General features: G+C 44.9%; 1 protein-coding gene across 1 annotated transcript in view; it reads left to right on the forward strand.

Moving 5' to 3' along the window:
* The window catches only part of ANKMY1 (ankyrin repeat and MYND domain containing 1), a 661,439-nt gene that overhangs the window by 177,393 nt on the left and 458,745 nt on the right, over positions 1-25,301 (forward strand). Inside the window, exons 6-7 of the mRNA XM_086943729.1 lie at positions 13,388-13,604; positions 22,654-22,818. Coding sequence (XP_086799855.1) covers positions 13,388-13,604; positions 22,654-22,818 — 382 coding nt within the window. The remainder of the gene's footprint in view (positions 1-13,387; positions 13,605-22,653; positions 22,819-25,301) is intronic.

A 25,301-nucleotide genomic window follows, 5' to 3' on the forward strand; every position in this document is an offset into this window, starting at 1 on the left:
TATCTAGTAACGTGTGCAAAGGGAAACGAGGCGTACACCATGCACAGTTAGGCTAACATAGGAAAGACTACAATGAGCCATACAGGAAACACACAACAGTCTCAGACTCACTACCTTTCTTTAAACACTAAAGCTGCTGAAATAGCATGTTCGAGGCATGTGGGCTGCTGAATTCATATCTGTGCATAGATCGCCGCCTAGTGTTGGGTCCGGATGATTGCACATTGTTGTCCTGGAAGAGTCTTCGAAGTATTAAGAGATAGGTGGCTCCTCCCCTGGACTACAGTGCGCATGGGCATCCTCTCCATCCTCAGATTGTTTTTTTCCGCCATTGGGTTCGGATGTACTTTCTCGACTCTAGTTCGGAAACTTTGTATTGATAGCATCGGTATTGTTTCGTTCGGTGCCTGTTCCTTTCCAGTTCTTCGAACCGGACGTCGAAAGCTGGTTCTCGCTTCGACACCACAGGCTCAGACTACGACGACGATGGATCGGAGCCCGTTTAAACGATGCCCCGTCTGTAATTCGAAATACCCCTACATCGATGTGCACCCAGTGTGCAATAAATGTTTGTCCCCCGAGCACGACGAGGCCAGCTGTATGGCCTGCTCGAAGTTCTGCTCCAAGAAGACGCTTAAACTTCGACGTGCAGCGAGGCAGTCGGCGCAACAGTCGGCGCCCGAGCCGGTCAACATCTTCGAGGCCGGTGACGAAGAAGGCGTCGAAGATGAAGAAGAAGAAGAAGAAGAAGAAGAGGTTCCTGAAGAGCAATCGGAACTAGCGTCGGAGCACGACTCCAACTTCGAGGTGGACGAGCAAGCTGAAGAGTTCGTCCACGAAGAAGACGTCGTCGAGGTAGGGGACGACGAAGGGGCCATCGGAGCCGTCGATGACGACTCCAGTGATGAGCCGGGCCCAACCGCAGTAGCGAGGCCTATAACTGACATTACGCTCCCTGCGGCTCAGGTCGAGGCATCGCCGAGAGGCCTTAGCCAAGATCTTTCTACTCGTTCTATAGCCCCGCGTCCAAGCCAGGCTAAGAATACATCCAAGGAGCCATCGGTCGATTCCTCTAAATCGAAACCGAAACAGACGGAGCCGAAATCGAAACCGACACTACTTAAAATGGTGGTCGGTTCGACGTCGACGCCAGTCCAATCAAAGTCTATCGACGACCCTTCAGCGTCGAAAGTGGCTGTCGCCTCGAAGACTGGAGCGTCGAAGCAGGGCTCAACCAGCAAACACGTCACCTCGACGCAGTCGACGTTGACGCACAAACATGGCGACAAGGCCAAAGGCCTCCAGACGAAGAAGGCCGTCGAGCCGAAGATTTCAGGGCTCAAGCCTCTGCTCAGCAAACAACTCGAGCCGAAAGCCAAAGCCGACCCGAAACAGCAAGTCTCGTCAACGCCTAAGGCTGGAAATGCTACAGGCCGGGAGCTCGAGTCGACGCAATCAAGCAAGCGTCCTACTCAGGCGCTGAAGCAGCTCGAATCGACCACTACATCAAGCTCCAAATCCGCTGACCACCCTCCGATTAAGTTCGGTCTTCCGCCAACGGCTCGAGCGAAGCATCTCGAACACCACAGAGCCGCCGAACCTTCCAAAACGTCGTCGGCGCCTTCGAAGCCCGCCCCCGAAGGGGTTGTGTTCCACGAACCCTCGTACGACAACCATTCGAAACTCTTTATCGACTCATAATCAGGCAGACTAACCATCCACAAGCGGAAGATCGCGCCTGAACATCCCTTGGAGGGTTACAAAATTCCTCTTAAGCGGAAGAAGGACTCGGCCACCTCACCAGTTCTCTTCGAGCACGTTCAGGACTATTCGCAGCAAATGGCATATTCTCCAGCACAAAGCAAGGAGGACACGGGTGAAGACTATGGTCAAGCGGCCTTCACTTATCACGCTGACACTGATCAGGATGAACCACAACAGTGGTCTGAGGCTGTAGATCAAACTGTTGACCCTGATGATCCACATGCTGCACCAGACGCCCAGTCCTACAGCGTCAAAACATCGCCAACTGAAGACACAGCGGCGTTTAACGCTTTGATTGAGAGGGCAGCCCTCAACCATGACGTGGAAATGCACGCAGAACCTGTAGATGAAGATTTCTTGTTTGACACTTTCTCCACCTCTGAACGTTCCACCAAAACTCTGCCTATGCTTAAAGGGGTCCCCAAGCGTGCTGCGGACATTTTCAAAGAACCCACAAAAGCTAGGGTTATCAACCCAGGGATTGAGAAGAAATATAGGCCTGCTCCAGTGGACCCCACCTACATCAAAGGCCAGCTCCCATTGGACTCCCTTGTAGTGGCCAATGCCCGCAAGAGGGCAAACTCACAAACTAGTGGTGACGCTCCACCTCCGGACAAGGAATCAAAGATTCTGGAGGCGTCAGGAAAGCGAGTGGCAGCGCAGGCTGCTAATATTTGGAGGATTTCCAATACACAGGCCCTGTTGGCTAGATACGACAGGGCGCACTACGACACACTAGAACAGTTGTTGCAACACCTGCCTGATATGTACAAGGAGGGAGCAGAGATGATTATACAGGAAGGGAAATTAATTTCTAATGCGTCCATCAAGTGCGCACTGGACGCAGCAGACACGGCAGCTAGGGCCATAAACACTAGTGTGATGCTAAGACGTCACGCATGGCTCCGCATCTCTGGTTTCAAGCCCGAGATTCAAACAACTCTACTCAACCAGCCGGTTAACCCGGACTTCCTTTTTGGTCTCGAGGTAGACACAAAACTCGAAAAAATAAAAAAGGATACTGAGACAGCCAAATCCATGGGGGCTCTGCAATCTCAGCAGTTTCAGGCAAGTTCCTTTCATCGCTCCGGTAATAGGGGAGCCTCTAGAGGACAGGCTCTACAGCAGGCCCAGTACACCAAGGGGAGCACGCAATCCATTTACACAAAGAATACCAGGGGTGGATACCGTGGGAACAGCGCCAAAGGCAGGGGACGTGGTAATAACGCCAGATCCTCCGCTCCCAACAAACAGTGACGCCTTGTCACTGCCCCCCGACCATCTAACACCTGTCGGGGGAAGACTCCAGCAGTTCCTGCCAGTCTGGGAAGGCATTACCACGGACAGGTGGGTGAGACAACTTATCCGGTACGGCTATTGTCTAGAACTAACCTCCACCCCCCCAACATACCCCCAAGGCACCGTCCTATGTCCGCAGAGCAAATGCACTTATTGCAGCAAGAAGTACTCTCCATGCTGCAAAAAGGGGCAATGGAGCTCGTGCCTGCAGAAGAACGAGGTACAGGGGTGTACTCTCTGTACTTCTTAATCCCAAAAAAGGACGGATCCCTGCGGCCCATTCTAGACCTCAGACCCCTCAACCAATACATCCTTTCAGAACACTTTCATATGTTAACCTTACAGCAGGTCCTGCTGTTGCTCAGTCAGGGCGACTTCCTAGCGACCCTGGACCTCAAGGATGCATATTTCCACATTCCCATTCACCCAAGTCACAAAAAATATCTCAGGTTCACCATCAACAATCAGCATTACCAATTCAAGGTTCTGCCTTTCGGGGTCACCACTGCCCCCAGAGTGTTCACCAAGTGCTTAGCGACCGTGGCTGCGCACCTTCGCAGACAACATGTTCACGTCTATCCTTACCTGGACGACTGGCTCGTTCAGGCCAAGTAGGCCCAGCAGTGTGCCAGCCACATGTCGCGCACGATTCACCTCCTTCACAGTCTGGGGTACTCACTCAACTACACAAAGTCACACCTGCAGCCAGCCCATGTGCAACAGTACCTAGGGGCAACATTGAACACTCTGACGGCAACAGCGCAGCCGAACTCTGCTAGGGTCAACAGCATGCAGCTGCTCATTCGGAGGTTCAGGCCTCAACAATCACTCCCAGAGCCGGTGTTCATGCAACTGATCGGTATGATGGCATCCTGCATATTCATAGTCCCGCACGCGAGACTGCACATGCGTCCCCTTCAAGAATGCTTAGCGCGACAGTGGAACCAGGCTCATGGGCATCCAAAGGACCTAGTGTTGGTGACCGGTCGTGCTTAAAACTCTCTGCATTGGTGGAACTCACAAAACCTTTGCAGGGGACGACCGTTCCAAGAGCCTGTCCCACAGATAGTGTTAACGACGGACGCATCTCTCCAGGGTTGGGGAGCGCATGTCCTCCATTACACGGTGCAGGGACTATGGACAACACAACAGCAGAAGATGCATATCAACCTGTTAGAGCTGATGGCAATCTTCATGGCACTGAAAGCGTTCAAGTTGCACCTGTGCAACAAGGTCGTGTTGATCCGGACGGACAACATGACTGCCATGTATTACATCCAGAAACAGGGAGGCACACACTCCCCGCAGCTATCTCACCTAGCCCAGAGCATGTGGAAGTGGGCCATTCAGAGGAACATCTTCCTCATGGCGGAGCATCTCCCGGGTGTAGACAACCAGATGGCGGACCTGCTCAGCAGGCACAGTCATCAGATGCACGAGTGGGAAATCCACCCCTCGGTACTCCAGCCATACTTCCAGCAGTGGGGTCATCCAGAAATCGACCTCTTCGCCACAAAAGAGAACGCAAAATGCCAAAGCTTCGCCGCCAGGTTCCCACACCCGCAGTCTCAGGGCAATGCGATATGGATGAACTGGTCAGGCAGATTTGCGTACGCTTTTCCCCCAGCCCCACTCATACCGCTGGTGGCGCGCAAACTGCGGCAGCACTTCATGACGCTCATCCTGGTTGCTCCAACGTGGGCACAGCAGGCTTGGTACACCACGTTCCTGGAACTTTCAGTGGTGCCTCACCAACGGCTGCGCCTCACTCCCAGCCTCCTCACTCAGAGCCATGGCGACATTCAGCACCCAGATCCTCAACAGTTGAGCCTAGCGATTTGGCTCCTGAGGGCATAGAGTTTTGCTACCTCAACTTGCCCCCTGAGTGTATGAACATCATCAAAGAGGCAAGGCGGCCCAAAACCAGGGCGTGCTATGCAGCCAAATGGAAACGATTTGTCATTTACTGTTCCAACAATGACATCAATCCGCTCGATGCATCCACGCAGAACATCATATGTTACCTACTGCATCTGTACCAATGCAACCTAGCATATAGTTCCATCAGGATACATTTGGCTGCTATAGCCGCTTATCTTCAGAACAGGCAGCACCTTTCACTCTTCAGAGTCCCTTCCATCAAAGCCTTTTTGGAGGGCCTTAAAAGAGTGATCCCTCCCGGACACCCTCCTTCGCCTGTCTGGAATTTAAATATTGTTCTCACCAGGCTCATGGGGCCCCCCTTTGAGTCTCTCCATTCTTGTGAGATACAGTTTCTTACTTGGAAAGTGGCCTTTCTAATAGCCATCACATCGCTGCGAAGAGTCAGCGAGCTTCAAGCCCTCACAATTCAAGAGCCCTACCTACAAATTCATGCTAATAGGGTGGTGCTGCGCACCAACCCCAAGTTCATGCCAAAAGTAATCTCGCAGTTCCACATTAATCAAAATATAGAACTGCCAGTTTTCTTTCCAAACCCTGACTCAGTGGCAGACAGAGCACTGCACACCTTAGATGTCAAAAGAGCTCTCCTGTATTACATCGACAGGACAAAAGACTTTCGAAAGACTAAACAACTGTTTGTTGCCTTCTCTCACAACATAAAGGCAACCCTATTTCCAAATCAGGTATATGCAGTTAAATGCGTTCAAATCTGTTATCAAAAGGCTAAACGCACTTTAACATTTCCCCCAAGAGCGCATTCCACACGCAAGCTAGGGGCATCCATGGCTTTCCTAGGTAACATTCCTTTAGAGGACATATGTAGAGCAGCCACATGGACCATCATACATACATTTACCAAACACTACTGCGTAGATGTACACTCCAAGCAGCAAGCTGCTGTAGGACAGGCTATTCTCAGAACTCTCTTTCAGACTGCTGCAGCTGGCACGGGCAACCGCCGATAAGGAGGTAACTGCTATTTATTCTATGCACAGATATGAATTCAGCAGCCCACATGCCTCGAACGGAATATGCTACTTACCAGTATGCATCTGTTCTTGGCATGTAGGGCTGCTGACATTCATATTGCCCACCCTTTTCCCCGGTGCCTGTCGCAGCTGTAGCATATATGTAGCAATAATTCTTAGGCATGGTCATCTCTTACTGTATTACACTCCATCTCTGCCACAATGGCGAAAAACAATCTGAGGATGGAGAGGATGCCCATGCCCACTGTAGTCCAGGGGAGAAGCCACCTATCTCGTGATACTTCGAAGACTCTACCAGGACAACAATGTGCAATCATCCGGACCCAACACTCGGCGGCGATCTATGCACAGATATGAATGTCAGCAGCCCTACATGCCAAGAACAGATGCATACTGGTAAGTAGCATATTCCTACTGCTAAGCAGTTCTTTGTGTAAAAGGACTGCAATCAACAATTTAAACAGCATAGGATCCCATTAGGAGTCGTAAGTAGTGGCATCCTTTTGGGAGATTTGCATCCTATGCGATTCTGAGCTTTTAAGGGGGCGCAATAATGCCCCCAGTTAAACCTAACGAGTTGTATGCATATTTTCCTCCTGCTGAGAGTAGGAGGAAAATGTGCTTGGAAAAGAGCCAGAAATTGAGGAACCACATACACTACTGGTCTTGTTATTTCCAGGTCCCACATCTTTTCCCTGTTTCGAGGACTTCTGATATCCAATACTAGGGTGGAGATGCCAGCTAGAATCGTAATCTCCTGGCCTGGTACAGACTCCTTCAGTTACCAATGATCTTGGAATGAGGGGCATATTGTTTATCAGTACTTAATAGGACATATTTTGTTGAAGGTGTGACTGTTGTGCAAGCGAATGCAGTAACTAACACTGTCCTACTCTTGTAAAATAAAAAAGTCCATATGAGCTAGCTTTGAAATGATTGCTGTTTGGGGCGAAGGAGAGTTGCTGAAGCCCTGTCCTTTTACCACGGAAGGAACCTGTGACAGTTTTTGGACTTAGACCTACACCTCGCAGCCCCCGCTCCGCGGGAGCCGCTCGTGCCCATCTCAGGGAGGGAGTGCTGTTCTCATCAGCTTTTCACAGAGCAGCGCCGAACCTCGGACCAGAACATCGTCAACTAGGCTCAAAGCGGGACTGCGAGGACCAGCGTGCAGCGCGGCTTGATCTGCCTCAGCTGGTCCTCTTCCCGCCCCCACCCTGTTGCTTAAATCGTGGGCTGGACTTTGGAGACCTGTTGCTGTTTGGGGCGAGGGAGAGTTGCTGAAGCCCTGTCCTTTTACCACGGAAGGAACCTGTGACAGTTTTTGGACTTAGACCTACACCTCGCGGCCGCCGCTCCGCGGGAGCCGCCCGTGTCCATCTCAGGGAGGGAGTGTTGTTCTCATCAGCTTTTCACGGAGCAGCGCCGAACCTCGGACCAGAACATCGTCAACTAGGCTCAAAGCGGGACTGCGAGGACCAGCGTGCAGCGCAGCTTGATCTGCCGCAACTGGTCCTCTTCCCACCCCCACCCTCCACTCCTCCGACTTAGACTCAGACTTGCAAGCGCACACGGGACGCGCGCGGGCGGGCCCGTTTGAGCCCGTTTGAGCCCGTTGGAGACCGATTGAGACCGGACCGAGCCCCCCCTCTAAGCTCTGTAAGTGTGAGATTTGCATGTATGTACGACTTCCTCTGAAATTATCTATTTGAACTATTAATTTATTAACCTCTTCCATGCTCATGACAAGGTCAACTCATCATGGGTGTTACCTGCGCTGTGCTTATGACGAGTTGACCTTGTCATGAACAATGGGGATCATGCATCTTCAGCACAGGAGGGGAAAACCCCTTAGCAGCCAAGGTGTTAACAGCACTGTTGTATGTTTTTTTATAGTGATTAATATATCATTATGACTATTCGAGGAAGTCGGAGCAAAACAGCTGCGGGAGGGGGAACGTTAATTGGCCCATTAGATAATTTTATCTTAAGGGCAAATTCGGTCATAGACCAAGGGATTTCCCTCATGGAACGCAGAGTGTCCCAAGATTTAGAGCTAGCAAAAAGATCGTCCTTGGGACTCCTTGCATCCGCTAAAACCCCTGAGCAGGCGAGGAAAGTAGGCTCTTTGGAAGTACGTGCTGATGTACACAGTGTCCCTAATGTGGTAGACCTCTCAGCATCTCAACTCCTAACTGACTCACAACTAAGCCTGGCACTGGAAAAGTCCCCGGAACTGGTCTTGAATCTAACACCAGATGACCGTCTAGGGGAAGGAGGGAGGGCGCCATTCCGAAGCTAACGACTAATATTAAAACACATAAGGTCGGGGAGCCTCAAAAGCCACCTAATAAGCAAAGGGAGGAACCTGATCAACACTCACACAGAGGGCTCGGACAATCATACGCAGATGTGATAACTGGGGCCCTGAACTTAATTAACGTTGAGGACTCCGCCATTCTAGTTGGAGATATTAACGATGGAGAAGCAGACGGGCTACTCCTGACAAGAATGGGGGAGCTCTTCAAAACTCATTTCTCCCTGATACTGATTAGACTGGAAAACATAGAAAAACAGTTCGCTGAACTGAGTGTTGTCCCCAAAAATCCATCGAACCACACGGTTCCTAAAGCCGGGGCTAGCAAATCTAATAAAACAAATAATAATAAACTCGTAGGCCCTTCAGCCAAAAAAACACCTGCCCCAGTGGCAACTGCAAAACTGAAGACCCCTACAGCCCCAGAGAGGAGAACGCTAGATAAACCTAAAAATCCCAGCGCCCAACTCAGACAGGAAGAAAAATCTTTTAGGGCACCCATTCTGCCCCCCACAAGGGAATGGAACAGAGGGTAGACTCGTTGTTAATCTGCCCCCTGAGGCAAGCCCTTATGTGGTGGTTATGACGAGGGTTCCGGAATTGGTAGATCATATAGAGGAATCGAGCTGGTCATTAAAGAATAAGGTGCAATACTGGCTCAATAAAAATAGACCACTTCCTCCAAATCAATCTCTAGTAAGATTCTAACGGTGCACAGGGTGCCTTGGGTAGGGTACGAGAGGAAAACAATTCAGGGCGACTGCATCCTGGTAAATTTTGAGGATCCCCGCATGGCTGACCATATTTGCTCATGGAGAATGCAAGGTAGTATCGAAGGCATTGAAACCAAACGACTTTCCTTTTTCTACCCCTTTAGGAGTCGATCGGGCCCTGTTTTCGAGGGAAACTGGCGAACAGTAGGCCATCGAGATTTTGGTGGTGATTGGGGTGAATGGGGTGGAAACTTTGATAGGGATTACATCCCCAGGGACATATGGAGAGGTATCCCGATTGCCAACAGGTACAGCTGCCTGGAGATGGTGGACTGACTGCCATCGACTATGGAACCCTTGAATAGATGCTGGGAGGGACACAGTAAGCCTAATAGGAGATTTAAACAGACGCCCAATAGCAAGCCAAAAATTACTCCCAAGTTAAAGGATAACGATAAAGTTGCTATGCCCCAATACCCCACAGGTAAGGGGTTAATTAGGCCAGAAATCCTAGAGACTATACATTTAGATGGTGGTGAAAACAGCGTGCAAGCCCGACGGAGGTCAACAAGCGAGATAGTGGGGGATGTTAGAGATAGTATAATTCCCACACCCCAGTTAAGTCATACCTATGATGACATTGTACTACCTACAGGGACCTTTTCTAATGATCAAAGGGGCAGGTTGGGCCTTTTATCCTGGAACATAGCGGGTCTGTCAAACAAGGCAAAGGACCCTATCTTCCAGGCATTTATAGATTAGTTTGACGTAATTTGCCTTCAGGAATGTTGGGAGAAGTCCAAGATACATCTAGACGGCTACCACACCTTCTTCTCAGCAGCGCAGCCGACTAGTAGAGGCCGATTCTCTGGCGGTCTCCATACTTTTATATATAACAAAGTTAATATGAACGCTAAATGCCTAACTATGGGGGGATCTAACTTCTATCAGGTACTTTCACTTAAAATGGGAGAAAATCAGTCCTTAATTCTGATTAACCTGTATAATAACATCCCAAAGACAGATCAAAACAGGGCTCTAGAAGAATTAAATGATGCCTTACGTAGGGGATCGGGACCTGAACAGAAGGAAAGATGTATCATAGTAACTGGTGATTTTAATTGCCACTTATGCCCCTATAGCGATACAGAGAAATGCGGCATGGTGAACCTTAAGGGGGACCCTTGTACCCACTTCGAGCATTCTATGCTCGGAAATCTGTTTAATAACTTACTTTTCGAGTGGGACCTAGGTTTTGTAAATGAACTTTGCAACCCACAGGTTAACTTCCAATCTACTTTCTCGGGGCGGGGTCTACGGTCTGTTATTGACTTTAGGTTAGTTTTTATAGGTTACCATCGTAGCGTACTCTCATTTAAAACAGAGGATCTTGCGCTCAGTGATCATTTTCCTATTAGTTCAACTTTTGACACTGGGCCGCGCGGCAGACAAACATCCAATGTAGCTGAAAATTTGTACTCCCACGGGATTTCATTGACTAGAACAAACGGATACGTAATTAAATGGAACAAGGTAAACCCTACAAATCTTCTGCAGAACCTAGTTGAAGGTCAGCTAGAGGATTTTATGGCTTGCCTTGAGGAAAATCCCAACCCAACCGAGGTTATCAAAGCATTTCATAAGATCTCTGCCCATATTAACAGTAAATTGACAGGCACCTCACGAGAAGGGGATAGGCGTAAGGTAAATGGTTGGTTCAATTCTGAATGTAGTAAAGCACACTCCTATCTAATCCAAACCTTAAAAAAGGACCAAAAACATATTTTAGATATTAGATTAGCCAGGGAATCCTATAAATCCACCCTACAGAAACGGAGAAAGGATTTGAAGAAGGCAGCCTGGGGAGCCTTACTAAAGGCGTGTACTTTAAAAGATAATACCGCTTTTTGGAAAGCAGTCAATGCCCCCGTCTTTGTTGAAAGGAACTCTGATCAGGTAGAGATAGCCATAGAGGAAGATGTCTGGGTTGATCACTTTACTGAGTTATACAAGAAAGATGACCTGACTAGATTAAAAAGTTCAACCCCATACCAGTTGATAACAACAGAGCCTGTTTCTACAGACTTCTTCCCGCTAGATGTAGTCTTTTCCTTACAAGAGGTGGAAATAGCAATAGCAGAAAGCACTAATAGTAAAGACCCAGGACCATATGGGATCCCCGTAGACTTTTTTAAGGACCAAGTCACCCTGTGGGCACCGCTTCTGACCAATGTGCTTAATAGCTGCATCATTAAAGGCTTTCCAACAACGTGGCAGGAAGCAATTGTAGTGCCTATATTTAAAAAGGGCGATCGAAATGACCCTAAATGCTATAGGCCCATTTCACTACTCGACTCTTTGATGAAGGTCGCAGGTAGAATTATATTAAATAGACTGCAGACATGGGCTGAGGATGAAGACATTCTCTCTAAATATCAGTATGGCTTCAGATCAGGGTTAGGCACTGTTGAACAAGGCCTAAATTTGGCCTTGCTAATAGGTAAATATACGGTGGCAAAGAAGGGAAATCTATTCATGTCGTTTGTAGACCTCAGCTCAGCTTTCGACTGCCTGAGTCATGATATCCTGTGGCACACCCTATTAAACCTTGGCATTGATCTTAACATCCTTAATTTTCTTAAAGAGTTATTTCGAGGTGCAGGGGCAAAGGTCCGTTATGGCAAGAAAGGTGAATGTACGTCCAAATTCCCAATTATGAAGGGCGTTCGCCAGGGCTGCATCTTGGCACCATTCCTCTTCAATTTGTATATTAATAGTGTGGCAGACTATTTACTTAAAACAGAGGTGGATTACCCCCAAATTGATGGAGAAGCAGTGCCTATTTTACTGTATGCCGTTGACGCGGTTATAATGTCTAGAACCCAAGTCGGCCTACAGAAGGCGTTAACTTGCTTCTCAGTATCTATGGGAGACAGGGGACTTAAGATTAATATTGGAAAAACCTTTATTATGTGTTGTTCATCACAGCTTAAGATCACTTGCCATACCTTTTTAGAAAAGTCAAAGATAGGTGTAACCAACACTTTTTCATATCTTGGGATCGTTTTTAACAAAAGGGGAACTTGGACTACAGCTATTACGACCAGAACGTTAGCTTTCTGGCGCCATTGGCGCACTTAGACAGTTCGCCAATTAACTAGGGGGCAGGCATGTACGCGTTTTGCTCGATATATATATAGGGCCAAATGCGTATCTACTGCCACATATGGAGCTGGTATCTGGGTACTCGCAGATAGCCGTGAAATCCAAGTAAGAGAAAATGCTTTCCTTCGGTATCTGCTAGCTGTCCCCAAATCTACCTCCAGTTATGTCTGCCATAAGGAGCTGGCCCTAGTCTATATCTCAGATCTAATTAAGATAAGCCCGGTGCTGTTATGGCACAAGATATGGACCTCAACCGAAACCGCTTTTAGAAGGGCGATTATTACGGATTGCATAAAACTCGAGAGGTCCAAACAGATTCCGTGGCTTTCCTTTGTACAGAATTTCTTTATAAACATAGGCTGCCCAGACTTTTATAATAAACCATCATTACTGTCTACAATTTCAAGAAAAGCTTTAAAGGAATCCTGCCTTGCTTTCTTGGAAAGCCAACGTTGGCGTGTCGAGGGGCTGAAGGCTTCTGTCATCCAACATCAATCTTTGCTGCAGGGTCCTGGCATACAGCTTTATTTATCCCCCGACCAGACAAGCTATAACAGAATGCTCCTAGCTCGCCTGAGAACAGGTAGCTTTTTTAGGATGGTAACTTTCCCTAACTCAAACGATTGGTCGAACAACTTAATCAAATGTCCGTGTGATGATTCCTCCACACAATCTACAATTCACAGCGTTTTGTTTTGTAAATATTATTTATGGGGGCGGAAGACATTTATATTACCTCTTTTGAAGTCCTGGAAATTGACACAGTGCAGAATGCTTTATTTTAATTACTTACATTACCTGATGAAATAACCATTACCGCTGTATCAAAGTATTTGAAATTTGTAATCAGATGCAGATCTACAATGGACTAACTGCAACCAGGACTTGAACGTTAATGAACTCTCTATTTTATATTATAGTATGACATTCATGTTGACTGTTGTATAGAAATGTCCCTAGATGAAATCCCTGCATGAAATAACTATACTTGAATGTATTTTATAATGTATAAAGTGAGTCCCTTTTAATTGAATGTATGTGCTTTTTATGTGTTGCTTTTATGGTTTTATACTAAAATCGAATAAAGCTATCTTTGACTTTGACTTTGAAATGATCATTCCTTATCAGGTTGTGAAATTGTGATCTGTTTATTGTTACTTTATATGGAATCTCCACTGATAGAACTTTTTCCCTCACAGGCACAATATTCCACAGTACAGTTGGAATGTTGATTCCATAGTAAATGGTGTTAGAGAAAGCTTTGGACCTAAAGGCCCGAAAGAACTGAATTCAGAGCGATTGATTATACAATCTGGTGAAGGAGAGTATCAAATTGTGTACGAGATTCTGCGAGATAATCTTGCACATGTGGATGTTGCTGATGATACAGGCCACACTGCTCTCCACGCTGCAGCGGTAAGAGAAAAATCCTACCCTTATGTGAGACTGGTGAAGTAAAAAACTAGTATTACTTGTGTTAATCTACTGCTTGGTAGATACGCTTTGTTCTTTTTGTTCCCCTATTGGTGTATTTTAGCTTGTTAGAATCCAGATTGTTTTTTGTTCCTTTGCTAAATTTGTTTTGACTGGGTCAGCAACCACTGCCACCGGGATGATTTTTTTTTTCGTTTTACAGTTTGGATGTTTCATAGATTCACATGCTTTAAGTAATCCCCATAGTCAGGGTGGGAATCCTGGACAGGATATGTGCACACAGTATTTAAAACTATAGCCCATCGGTAGTACAAGGGGTCTGTTTTCGGTTGGCCAATAATTGGATAACTCTTGGAACGTCTGTACTGGAATCAAAGGGGAAGTGGGTGGCTAGATTTGGGGGTATTGTGGATGATATTTTTACATCCTTTTAGCACAGGTTGAGTTAAAAATTAGAATGTTGGACATTTCAAAGTTCCCTTAAAAGCAAAGGGAAACTGCTTCATCAATACACCATCATGGCACTTTCATTTCTGACAGGTTGCTGTATTTGTTTGAGATTCATTTTCTTGTCACTATTTCTGCTGTGCTACTGGTAAGCAGTTTTTATTTCAACACAACCAAAAAGATGTGCAGTAAAAAAAGAATAGCGCATGAAGTCATTCAGTGTATTTATTGCTGTTTCTCAGAGCATGAAGTTAATAAATGTGGTATATTTCAATGCTTTTCGCCAAGATTTTATATCTGTCGAGACAAGACTCCTATATCTTTAACAGAAATACCTACTTACCCTTGTAAAAGCAAAGAAAATGATCAGCGTCAACTGTTCATTCTGGAAGCATACGCCTAAAGTCTTTCTGAACAGAAAGATCTCCAACTTCAGAGAAGCACTGGCAAAGGCATTCTGCCGTCGCCTGAGCAGGTGGGAGCAAGACTCGCAAGTAGTGGATTTAATAGGGAAGTAGACATCTGCTGAAGGCGAAGCTACACCAATGGACTGGTGTGTGTAGGGTATTGGGGAGATCAAGCATTCCATCTCTTAGGCTCTCTAAACTGCAAGGACTGAGAAAGAAGTGAAGGGAACAGAACAAGGTTGTTAGCATAGTATGCGCTAACAAGAGAGAATGAATGCATAAATAATGGTTTCTCATGCACACACTGTGGCTGTAGGAACAGAGATCTGTTCTGGTATAGTAAAGATTGCCTGAAGTTCACTGCCCTGTATTAATCTACTCCTAGCCCACTCTTTCTGCAGGTCCTGGCCAGAGTCAGAACAATCCACACAATGATATTTAGGAGGCAACAAGCCTTCATTGGCCCTAAAGACAGTTGAAAGTGAGTGTTCTTCCATGGTCTGTATGTCATCCATAGTAGAAACTTTCAACATTAAGGATTCATCCAGATCTTCACAAAAGGCATCAGCCGCCATGTTCTTTCTCTTGTCCATCTTTATTGCTATCACTGTATGTCTGTCTGCAGCAAGGAAACTTAATGTATGTGTACTTTAGATATATCCTATATAAGCATCTCCCGAGAACGAGGCCATCTTAGAGTTAGGCGATGGTCGAATTGGACATGAACACGGGTCTAAATGCACCCGAAACAGAGCCAGCATGGTGTGGTCCCCAAAACCCCAACATTTCAATGCTACCAGGCCTTGTTGCACTGCTGATCAAGTGCTAGGGAAAATTCTAACATTACAAACACTGAACCCAGTAACAGCTAGGTCATCTATAGCGTAAACCTCTTACACCTTTGCTCACTCTTGTTAATGGGCTCTCTACAGCAGACTATCTGCAATATCTTATAACACAAAGAGCAAACGTTTTAAACTTTTTAAACAATCAGTATTTTGGCTCACGGCCAGAGAAAATGAAAAATGGGTCTTGGGGATGGAGGACCTTTGTTTTTATGACCTTAGTGGAAGTGACATAGAGTGGAAGCCATCTTAAATGGAAATTATTTACTTTGCCTTGGGGAAGGTTTCTCTCAACAGAGAGCTCAACCTGTAAGCTGGAGTAGCTTGTAATGTTTTAAAAGAGCAATCATTTTGCATTCAAATATGAACTGTTCATGTATGATAAATGAACGAGTCCTAATTTCTCCAAAATAGAAGGTGGTCATTTTCTGAATACAAATTTCAAGAGAAACCAAAACACCAGAGCACTCCTAATCGCTGTTTTTTTTCAAATCTTCATATTATTTCATAATCGTATAGTTATTCACTCTACAATTGCAGACAAGAGTCAAATGGTTGTTGAGCGCAGCCTGTATTGGAACCAGGAAAAGATAGCCAACACATGTTTCGTTACGCAGTGACTTCTACAAGGCTATATAAGCAGTCAAGTAAACTTCGGAGGTCAGGATATTTTGTTGGAGCTACACAGTTAAATTAATGTGTAATCGATTCAGATGCAGGGGACTTATTATGGCTCCCTCTGCCTGAACTAGTTGGGTATGCTCGACATCATACACAGCAGATCCTACGCCACAGGACAAATCTCTGTGAACAATACCAGTACTTAAGGACACCTACTTTTTTAGAATAAGAACATTTGGGCTACGTGCCGCAGTTACAATACTCAAAACGATGAATCGATTACAAGTCACTAATTTAACCATATAGCTCCAACGGAAATCCTGACCTCCGAATATTACAACATATCCTAAGATTACTCAACGCTCAACAACCATTTGGCTCTTGTCTTCAATTGTATAGTAAATAGCCATGAGATTATGAAATAATAGGAAGATTTGAAATTGTTATTTTCTAACAGCGATTGGGAGTGCTCTGGTATTTTGTTTTCTGATGTATACACAGAGCTACTCTGTACTAATGTGCTTTATTTATCCATGGTAGTAGGGTGCAAGTATACCAAAGAGCACCTAAGTGATATTACATTGATCATTTTACGATTTTGCCACATTACAAAAGAGGTGCGGTATGTAGAACCACTACTACCTGTCCTATTTTTTGCTTGTACAAATTTCAGGAGTCCAGGAAGTACCACAGAAGACATTTTCATATTTACAGGGGTGATAAAATGCTGAATATTAAAAGATATTATTCATTTTTTTTAAAGTCATTTGACAACACTTTTGAGTTACATTTTGTTTATAAAGATAATGGGCCACAATTGGTCTACAAACCACAATATATCCAGAAATGCTTCCTAAGGAAAAGTTTTGAATCTAGTTGCACATATTGCAACAGAAACCTAACCCACAAGCTTGATAGAACTTCAATGTGTTACACTTGATTCCATAAACAGGGCTCTGCAGCAGGTGCATTCCCCCCTTGAGCTATCTCCCATTCTCACATATGCGTACATAGACACTGCTTTCTCAGAAGCAGACTGTCACATGCTCTGTAGATATAGATATATAATAATAATATGTATTATCCCAAACAGGTTGGACACAAGCAATTGTAATGAGAGAGACATCGTTATAACCCCCCTCCACCCTCTTGCAATCAGCAGTTTGTGATGCCTGGCCGGGGCATAGAGGTTGAGAGGGAAGGCGAGGTGACTTATTGTCATTGGCGTCAGCATCTTAAGCACAGGCAGTGACACCCGAAGAAAACAGGCTTGGCAAGTTCAAGGCCTCGCAGGTTCAGGCAGAGAAAGAATGAAGATGTACCCTCCTCTGAGATGTCTTTCACCCCCAGTGGAAATACCTACCCACAGAGGCCAAGGAGTGAATGGAAGAGGGAGGGGCTCCAACTTATCAACCCCCTCTATAGCAACATAATCATGTGAGCATATAGTAAAAGAAAAATACATTTTTCTCCAGACAGTAGGAGAGAAGGGATTGAAAGGGATTGAAAGGGCAGAGATTAGGTCTGTAGAGTGAAGGGTTTGTTATCTTTATTTTTCAGTTACAACTCTAAAACAGCAGACAGTGATATGCAAGGAGAGTAAGTATACACATGCATAACATAACATAACATAACATAACATGTGTATTTGTAAAGCGCACGTTCACCCAGAGGTCTCTTGGCGCTGAATAACAGATGTTCATTGTTACCGAACTCAATGGTACTCATTTTATCGACCTCAGATGGATGAAAGGCTGAGTGGACCCACCGGGATTTGAACCTGGGACCATGAGGTCGAACACAGGCCCCTGCAATGGATGCATTAGTCCATTGAGCCACCAGACCCGGCATAATGCAATGCAAGATATTATCATGACAGGAAAAAATACAAGGACAATAAATCTGGCATATCCTTATTAGGGAGAACACATGCTTCGCACATTCATGTCACTGTTTCCGGGTTGCATACAATCGAGCCATTCCATGCTCTCTCCAAATTCCTGGGCAACCGCCAGCACTCCGAGTCACTCATATTAGTACTATCATCGGACACCATTTCAGAATCAGGATCAAGCAGAGTGGTACAGAGGTCTCTCCGTTCAGCCGTGTCGTCCGACACTTTTTCATCATGCCTGAAGAACCGGGGTTTAACCCAGCGGCGTCAGGGGCACGCCTAAGATCTTCGAGTTCACCTGTCTTGTGATACAGAGACACGGAATATTTCTGGATGGCATCAGAGACCAAGTTTATTAGCTGCAGCTAGTAACAGTGATCCTAGAAATACATCACGGTGTAAATTCTCAGGAGACTGCTCATTTTACTAAGGCGAGACGTCTCCTTTTATACCCAATATTCACATTATAAATGTACACCCACTGCACAAAATTCTAGCCAATAAGGTACATTTTCAAACAAAGTATCACATAACAAAAACTCTATTTACTGTATCCCAACTCAAAAGTTAATTATTAGGAATGTCTCAAATTCAATCTCCACAAGCCGGACAAACCAATAATTGAAAGCATAACCCATGTAATGAAGAAACATAAAAAAGAAACAGAAACAGATGCTGAACAAGATAAGGCATGTGCAAGGAAACTAAAAGTTAACAAGGTCCTGAACATTGATTGGAAATCTCAGACAAAGATCGATCAGGGAAATTGGCTTTGCGAGGTCAGTTTCAGGTGAAGAGGTCAGTTTATTACAGTTCATTTCAGAGTCAAAAAGAAACCTAGTTAATGTATACATGAACTAAGAAGGCCAGGCCACTTTGTTCGCCAGGCTACCTTCACAGGCCTACGTGAGGGCAACACAAAATGGTGGCACAGAACAAAATGGAGTCAGATTCGAGAATTACAAAACCTCATTGCTCTTGTGTGCCTACACCTGGAGATGTTACAAAAGACAGGGTTGTACCCATGCAGTCATAGGGACCTGGGTGAGTAGACGTTATGGACAGAGGGGTCCCAGACTGAGGAAAACAGTCAATATGAAATATAACACAACATTTTTTTAAATAAATTAAGTGGAGGAACCAATCACAAATGCAATGTTATTTATTCACACTGCACTCATATCAACCTTTTTATGGTTAAACATATTCAAAAAGAGACATTCTTTTAATTTTTCAATGACTTTATGTGCCCAAATAGGAAAGAGGAAGGGAGGGGAGTGCTGGGTGAGGATTAAGAGAAAAATAGTAGCTTAGTACTCACTAGTATGTAAAATAGACATCATACATTCTAGTTCATGTCTATATTCTTCAGAGTGGTCCCCAAAGTTCAGGGCCACATCACATATGCAAAAATCAATCAATTTTTTAACATAATCAAACTCCTAAAAGGCTGTATATATCCCGCTGGTGATAGGAATTGATGAACAGTAGGCACCTGGAGATGTTCCTATTTGATGGCAGAGTGGTTGAATGCAACACGAGTCAGTGGGTAGATGCATGCTTTTATCCAGGCACTTCATTATTTCCCATAAATGTACATGATCAATCATCTTTACACTCTTATTCATTCATCTACCATTTGAATTCTTCTTGCATTCAACCACCATACCGTGCGCGCGCACAAACACACACACACACACACACGCGTAATACTTTCACTTCTTCGCCAAACTTACTGGCTTAAAGGTGATTATATTTAAACGTATCTCTATATAGGGAATGGCAGCTAAGGAGTTCCCCTGTTGTTTAATAAAAATATGAAAAGTATACATATATACCACAAATTTGCTGTTATGCCTCCTGTGCCATTTTACAACCATAGATCTGGTCACAGCTTTTGAGGTGGCTGGTTGTTTCTCACATACACCCTGAAAAATCATTAAGCATACCCAGGGCTGCGCGAGCCAGAGTCTGAAGTAACTTTGTTGTCTGGCATGTCTTTATTGACTTCCATCATGAAAAAGATGTTGGAGATAAGCCAATAGCTGACGAGGTTAACAATGGTTTATTATAATATATCTGAGGGTGGAAGTAACGTATCTTTTGGTGGGAACAATTATTACAACCGAGTCAGGTGGCTCAGTGGGCTAATGCATCCACTATAGGAATTTGTATTTGATGTCAAGATCACAGATTTGAATCCCGGTAGGTCTATTCAGCCTTTCATCCTTCTGAGGTCGATAAAATTAGAGTTATTGATTTTGGAGGAGTTTAATCACAATCACAGACATTAGCACCACTTTACAGACTTTACCAGAGAGCCACTTTACCGATTTTTTCAGTCAACCGCTACTTTAATTTTTCTCGTAATTCTTTGAACATTTATTTCCACAGTGGGGAAGTGCACCATTCCTGGAGGTACAACAATATCTGAATAATGCATAGAATGGAAAACGTTTGATGGGATTCTTATCAGCTGTTTTCCTTATTTTAATTTATAGTATGTGTACCGTGGTTCTGTGTGCAGGGATTTGGTCTTTTTAAACAATACTGCTTACGTTTTGTGCGATAATGTGCTGCATCGCTAAATACTTATAAGGTCCCAAAGGCGAGACCAATTGCATTGCAAATGCTTGTTTTACGGGGATCGATATTGCAGCACTGCTGCAAAACCGGTCCTCAGTAACAAAACCTGCCCCTCACCCTTCCAGTCTCTCAGGGAAACTCCAGATGACCGGTACGGTAAGTCCGGCCCTGGTAGGCAATTTACGATTCATTAAATGGAATGTACAAAATGGATTTGTTAGAAATGGTCGCAATTTGTGCATCAACTTCTAAAATTCCATAGTTATTTTAAGTACCCACATATGTATTAATTGGTCGGTTGTCAAAATACCGATTTGTAGTGTGTCTCAATGCGACCTAACATGCATGAGGTAGATCGTACATTGGGGCCGATTATGACTGGCTGCCGTGATAGGCATGGTTTTCTGCTAGGGTTAGCCGACCACCATGTCTGTGATTGCTTTTAAGTAGAGTAATCTTTTTTTTGTTAAATTCATCCTGTTTTTATAGAAGGAAACTGGATGCGTTTAGAAAAGAAAAAGAAAACTGGCACAGACATTTTTTCTGAGCAGGCAGTGGCATCGGGATTTTACGAATCAGAGCCTTCCCAAACGTTAAATGGCATGATACATGTGAGTTAGTTCAAAAGAAAGGATGGGAGCGACCCCACACCCAAGAGAAGGGGTACCACAGGTAGATAAAGAACAAGTTTCTCCTGGGAAAAGTTTCACTACACTGGAATCAGTGATATCAATTAATCTCGACCATACAAACTTATTCTTTCATCCATGGTGTCACCAATCACGACAAGAAGAACCAACCGGGATCCCAACAGACAATTATGTGAAACCATACTCATAAACAACTGATATACAAAAAATAAATAGATTCCTTTTAATAAAATTCCATATTGCTAACAAAATAATTAAAAAACTCTCATGTGAGCAAGTTCATAATGTGCACAAAGAGTAAAAAACGAAAATGTGCAGACAATAAAGTAGAATAAAAACGAGAGAACCACAAACAACACTGCATAATCATAAAAATATCCTAAATTCGTTACTCCACATAGAATTAATTATATTATATCATGGGTGTCTATAAATCATGTCGTCTATTCGACACCCAGTCAAATCCTAGGATGTAACGCCATATAATGCGTTGACGCGTTTCGATGTCACTTGTATTATTGTAAGCCACCTTCTTCAGGACAATGTATATAAACTGTTCTCTCTCAATAAAAACCACAAATGTATCCTCTTGATATCGCTGGGGTGGTTCAGAAGGTTTTTGCAGATTATTAAAAGTTTTATCAGGGCTCCTTGGGGCTCCAATCGCTTCTAAATGCTGACACGATAACTTCAGGGTTATGTATCCTCCAATGAAGAGATATTAAAATTAAGCGGTGCTCCTTAGGGCTCCAAGCGCTTCTTAACGCTGACACGGTCAGTTCGAGGTTGTCTATCCTCCCTTGGGGGGATGATGTTTAGCCGAAAAATAGAAACCAACGTCTTCTCTATAGCCAATGGTTAGGATGATAGTGTTTTTTATCAGGGTCCGATTGCTCTATGGGCTTGTGCATCCATACTTTACGAACAATGATCCCTAATTTTGCATAAGTACAACATAAGCAAAATAAATTACCGATATCAGTTGAAAATAAACCATTAGTTCTACGCATTTAATTCAAAGTTGGTTCAGCTCAGCAATATTTGGTGTATGAATATAATAAAATAATAACTGTTAAAAGCATTGCTTTCTATTGCAGACTAATAGCACTGCAAACAAAAACATGTTGCTATTTCCGAAATCACTGCTGCTCATTTTCTCCACTTTGGAATGATGAAAGGCTGAGTTTGTCCTGCCCGGATTCAAATATGTGACACGAAGGTTAAGCACAAATCTCAAGATCAACGTGTACAAACCCGCCGAGCTTTCTTAACCCCTACTAGCACATGTTATTAATGAGTTATGCACGTTAAACTGTTCAAAGCTTCAAACTGGAGCTACATTCACCCCAAGAATCAGAGTATAAACCAGTAGGATATCTGTGTTTAGATTTTTCTTCCTAGACTTTTCTTGAAACTCCAACTACGGCACGTCTCAGATAAGAACGCATAACTGGCACCGCCCCAGCCCTTTAAGCCTTTCACAAATACTGCCTGTTCATGTCTCATGTTAGCTTTGTACTTTGCGTTTCTAATCTCAGTAAAAAAAAAACCTTTTTAATTCTTAAATCCCTTTTCTTTTAGACCATTCGCCATGATGACATCATCAACCTCCTCCTCGACAGTGGAGCTGATGTAAACAAAGTGAACGATGAAGGACTTTCGCCCTTGTCTGTGTGCCTTCTTGCTTACTACCCAGCCTCATCATTTAAGCCAAATATTGCAGAACGGAACCTCCCCAAAGTTAAGGTTTGTACAAGACAGTGGTACAGGAAGCCTTTTTCTTTCAGGTGATGGGGTCACATGACCTTTTCCATATCGGTGCCATATGTTGAACTAATGCACAATTTTATAAAGTGTCTTGACTCTAAAGGATTCTTGAAAAAGGGGAAAAAAAGTACATGCAAAAGAAGTCTCATGCTTATACATTTCTCCATAAAAGAAATTTCAATTTCTAGGTCTCGGCTAGAGACAGCATTAGTTACCTGTGTTTTCTATACATTACATGTATTATCGGTGAGCCTCTTGCTCATTATTATAGAGCGTTGTTGTCAAAGCAGCTCCTCTATCCAAAAGGCGGTTAGGAAGTCTGTAAAAATATAAACAAACACAGATGTATCAAAATGAAAGAAAGAATCACCTGTCAGCGAATCACTTTATGGAAAAGTAATGTATATTAACACTTTTTTCATGGCAACAAACAAACATATTAAATATGACGTAATTTGGCTTCAAATTAGCAGGGTGTATAGAGCAGGGTTACAGAGTCCTTGTATGACACACAGCACTGATCAGATCAGGGCACCCTTGTTGGCTCAGAATTAGCATCAAGAGTGTATGTCTAGAGGGGTTAACTCGAGTGGGGGCTCCTGGGAAATGCTTCCTCCCATCGTAGACACGAAAAGGATTCTGGGCATCTGGAAAACGCCAGAGGCAGTTGCAGAAAGATCTACATTTCACGGACAATCACGGAAAATAAGTAAAGCCTCCAGTTGTAAGCTTTTGACCTTTGGGGCCCATACATAACTGAACTCTAAGGAAAGTACACTGAAAACTCTTTTTTCCAAAGGCGAACAGGATTACGAGGCATGTGACACCTATTAGTGTAGCGTTCTAGTTGTTTACGTCACGTTGACGTAACGTAGGGCGGCCATGTTGGCGCCGGGGTGCGCGCGCATCTTTAGCGCGCCGAGCAATCAACAGAGCAGAGCGCCGGCCGGCGCTCCTCGGACAAACCTATTTAAATATCAAATAAATAAGTATAGCGCATCAACCACTGCCTACGAGTCGTTATTACATAACGTTACAGTGGCGACGAGGTCGGGAGAGACGACCAGACCGACGCTAGGAGCACAGAAGGGAGCAGCACTCCACGTGGCTCCCACCAGGCACAGGAAGACTCAGGCACAAGGTCACCTGGCCCATCCAGACACCAGGATGGTCTACCTGGATCAGCACGGTCGGGGAAACGTCACAGACAGCCATAATTGAACGAACTGAGGTATTGTGGAACCCGAGGAGCGTGGCAGTGCCACAGCACAGCACAGAAGCGGCAAATAGGCCAGAGAGGCAGCACGACCACAGTGTAGCCAAGAGCACACGTGCCACCTTCCTGCACACCCACGCACAGGGAGCGCTGCGCTGGCTACCAAAGAGGAGGAAGTGGGGTCTAGCAACAAGAGCCCCCAGAGGAACAAGCACACAGGGAACGAAAACAGTACCCCAGGCAGCCCCCCAGGAAAAACCACCGACGGGACAGGCGCCAAGGAAGTGAAGATGAGTACCCCGGCGGGGTATGCAATTGCACCTGTACAATTCCTACCGAAGCCCGGAGAGCCTCTGATGAAGTGGGAGGACTGGAAGGAGTATATAGACAATTTCATAGGGGTTCTAGAAGATGAAAATGAAGAAAAATTCACTCCTCAGAGGAAGAAACGCATCCTGCTACTAAATCTAGGACCAGAAGGACAAAGAATATACAAGAGTCTAGTACCGAAGAAGAGAGAAGACACAGACGACGATGTGTATGCACATGCAGTGGAGGACCTAGATGAACGGTATCGCCCCACCATCTGCGTGTCAGTGGATAGATATAACTTCCAGCAAAGGAAACAAAAGGCGGGAGAAACCATCGAAGAGTACGTAGCAGCATTGAGAAAACTGGCAGCCACGTGTAAGTACGCGCTGTGGGAAGACGAATTCATAAAAGACCAGGTGGTCATGCACACCACGAGCGCAAATGTACAAGACAAACTGTGGGCGAGCGGTGACACCACGCTCAAAGAAGTGTTGGTCATAGTGAAGAGGGCAGAACTCGCAAAGAGGTGTGCAAATGCAACCAAGAAAGAGGTGGCCACCCCAACCATGGTGAACAGGATACAGGAAGAAGATCACCGCAAAGACCAAAGGAACAAGCAACCAGTAACCAAAGGAACCAGCAGATGGCAAGGGAAACAGGCGAGCAGTGAGAACAAGAAAACGTGCTACAGGTGCGGAAGCTGGTCCCATGAAGCCCACGACAGAAGATGTCCGGCATTCCGGGCCAAATGCCTACACTGCGGCATCGTAGGTCACTACGAGAAGGTATGTCGAAAGAAACAGCAGAAGGGAATGGTGAAATACGTTGACCAAAGCGAAGAAGACCTTGAGGATGTCACGGAGGAAGAAGTGGTCACCGTCTTATGCATATACGACCAAGTGTTGAGCGTGGACGGCAAGAGATCAACCAAACC

This window comes from Lissotriton vulgaris, chromosome 11 (genome assembly GCF_964263255.1).
Source record: "Lissotriton vulgaris chromosome 11, aLisVul1.2, whole genome shotgun sequence".
NCBI classification, from domain to species: domain Eukaryota; kingdom Metazoa; phylum Chordata; class Amphibia; order Caudata; family Salamandridae; genus Lissotriton; species Lissotriton vulgaris.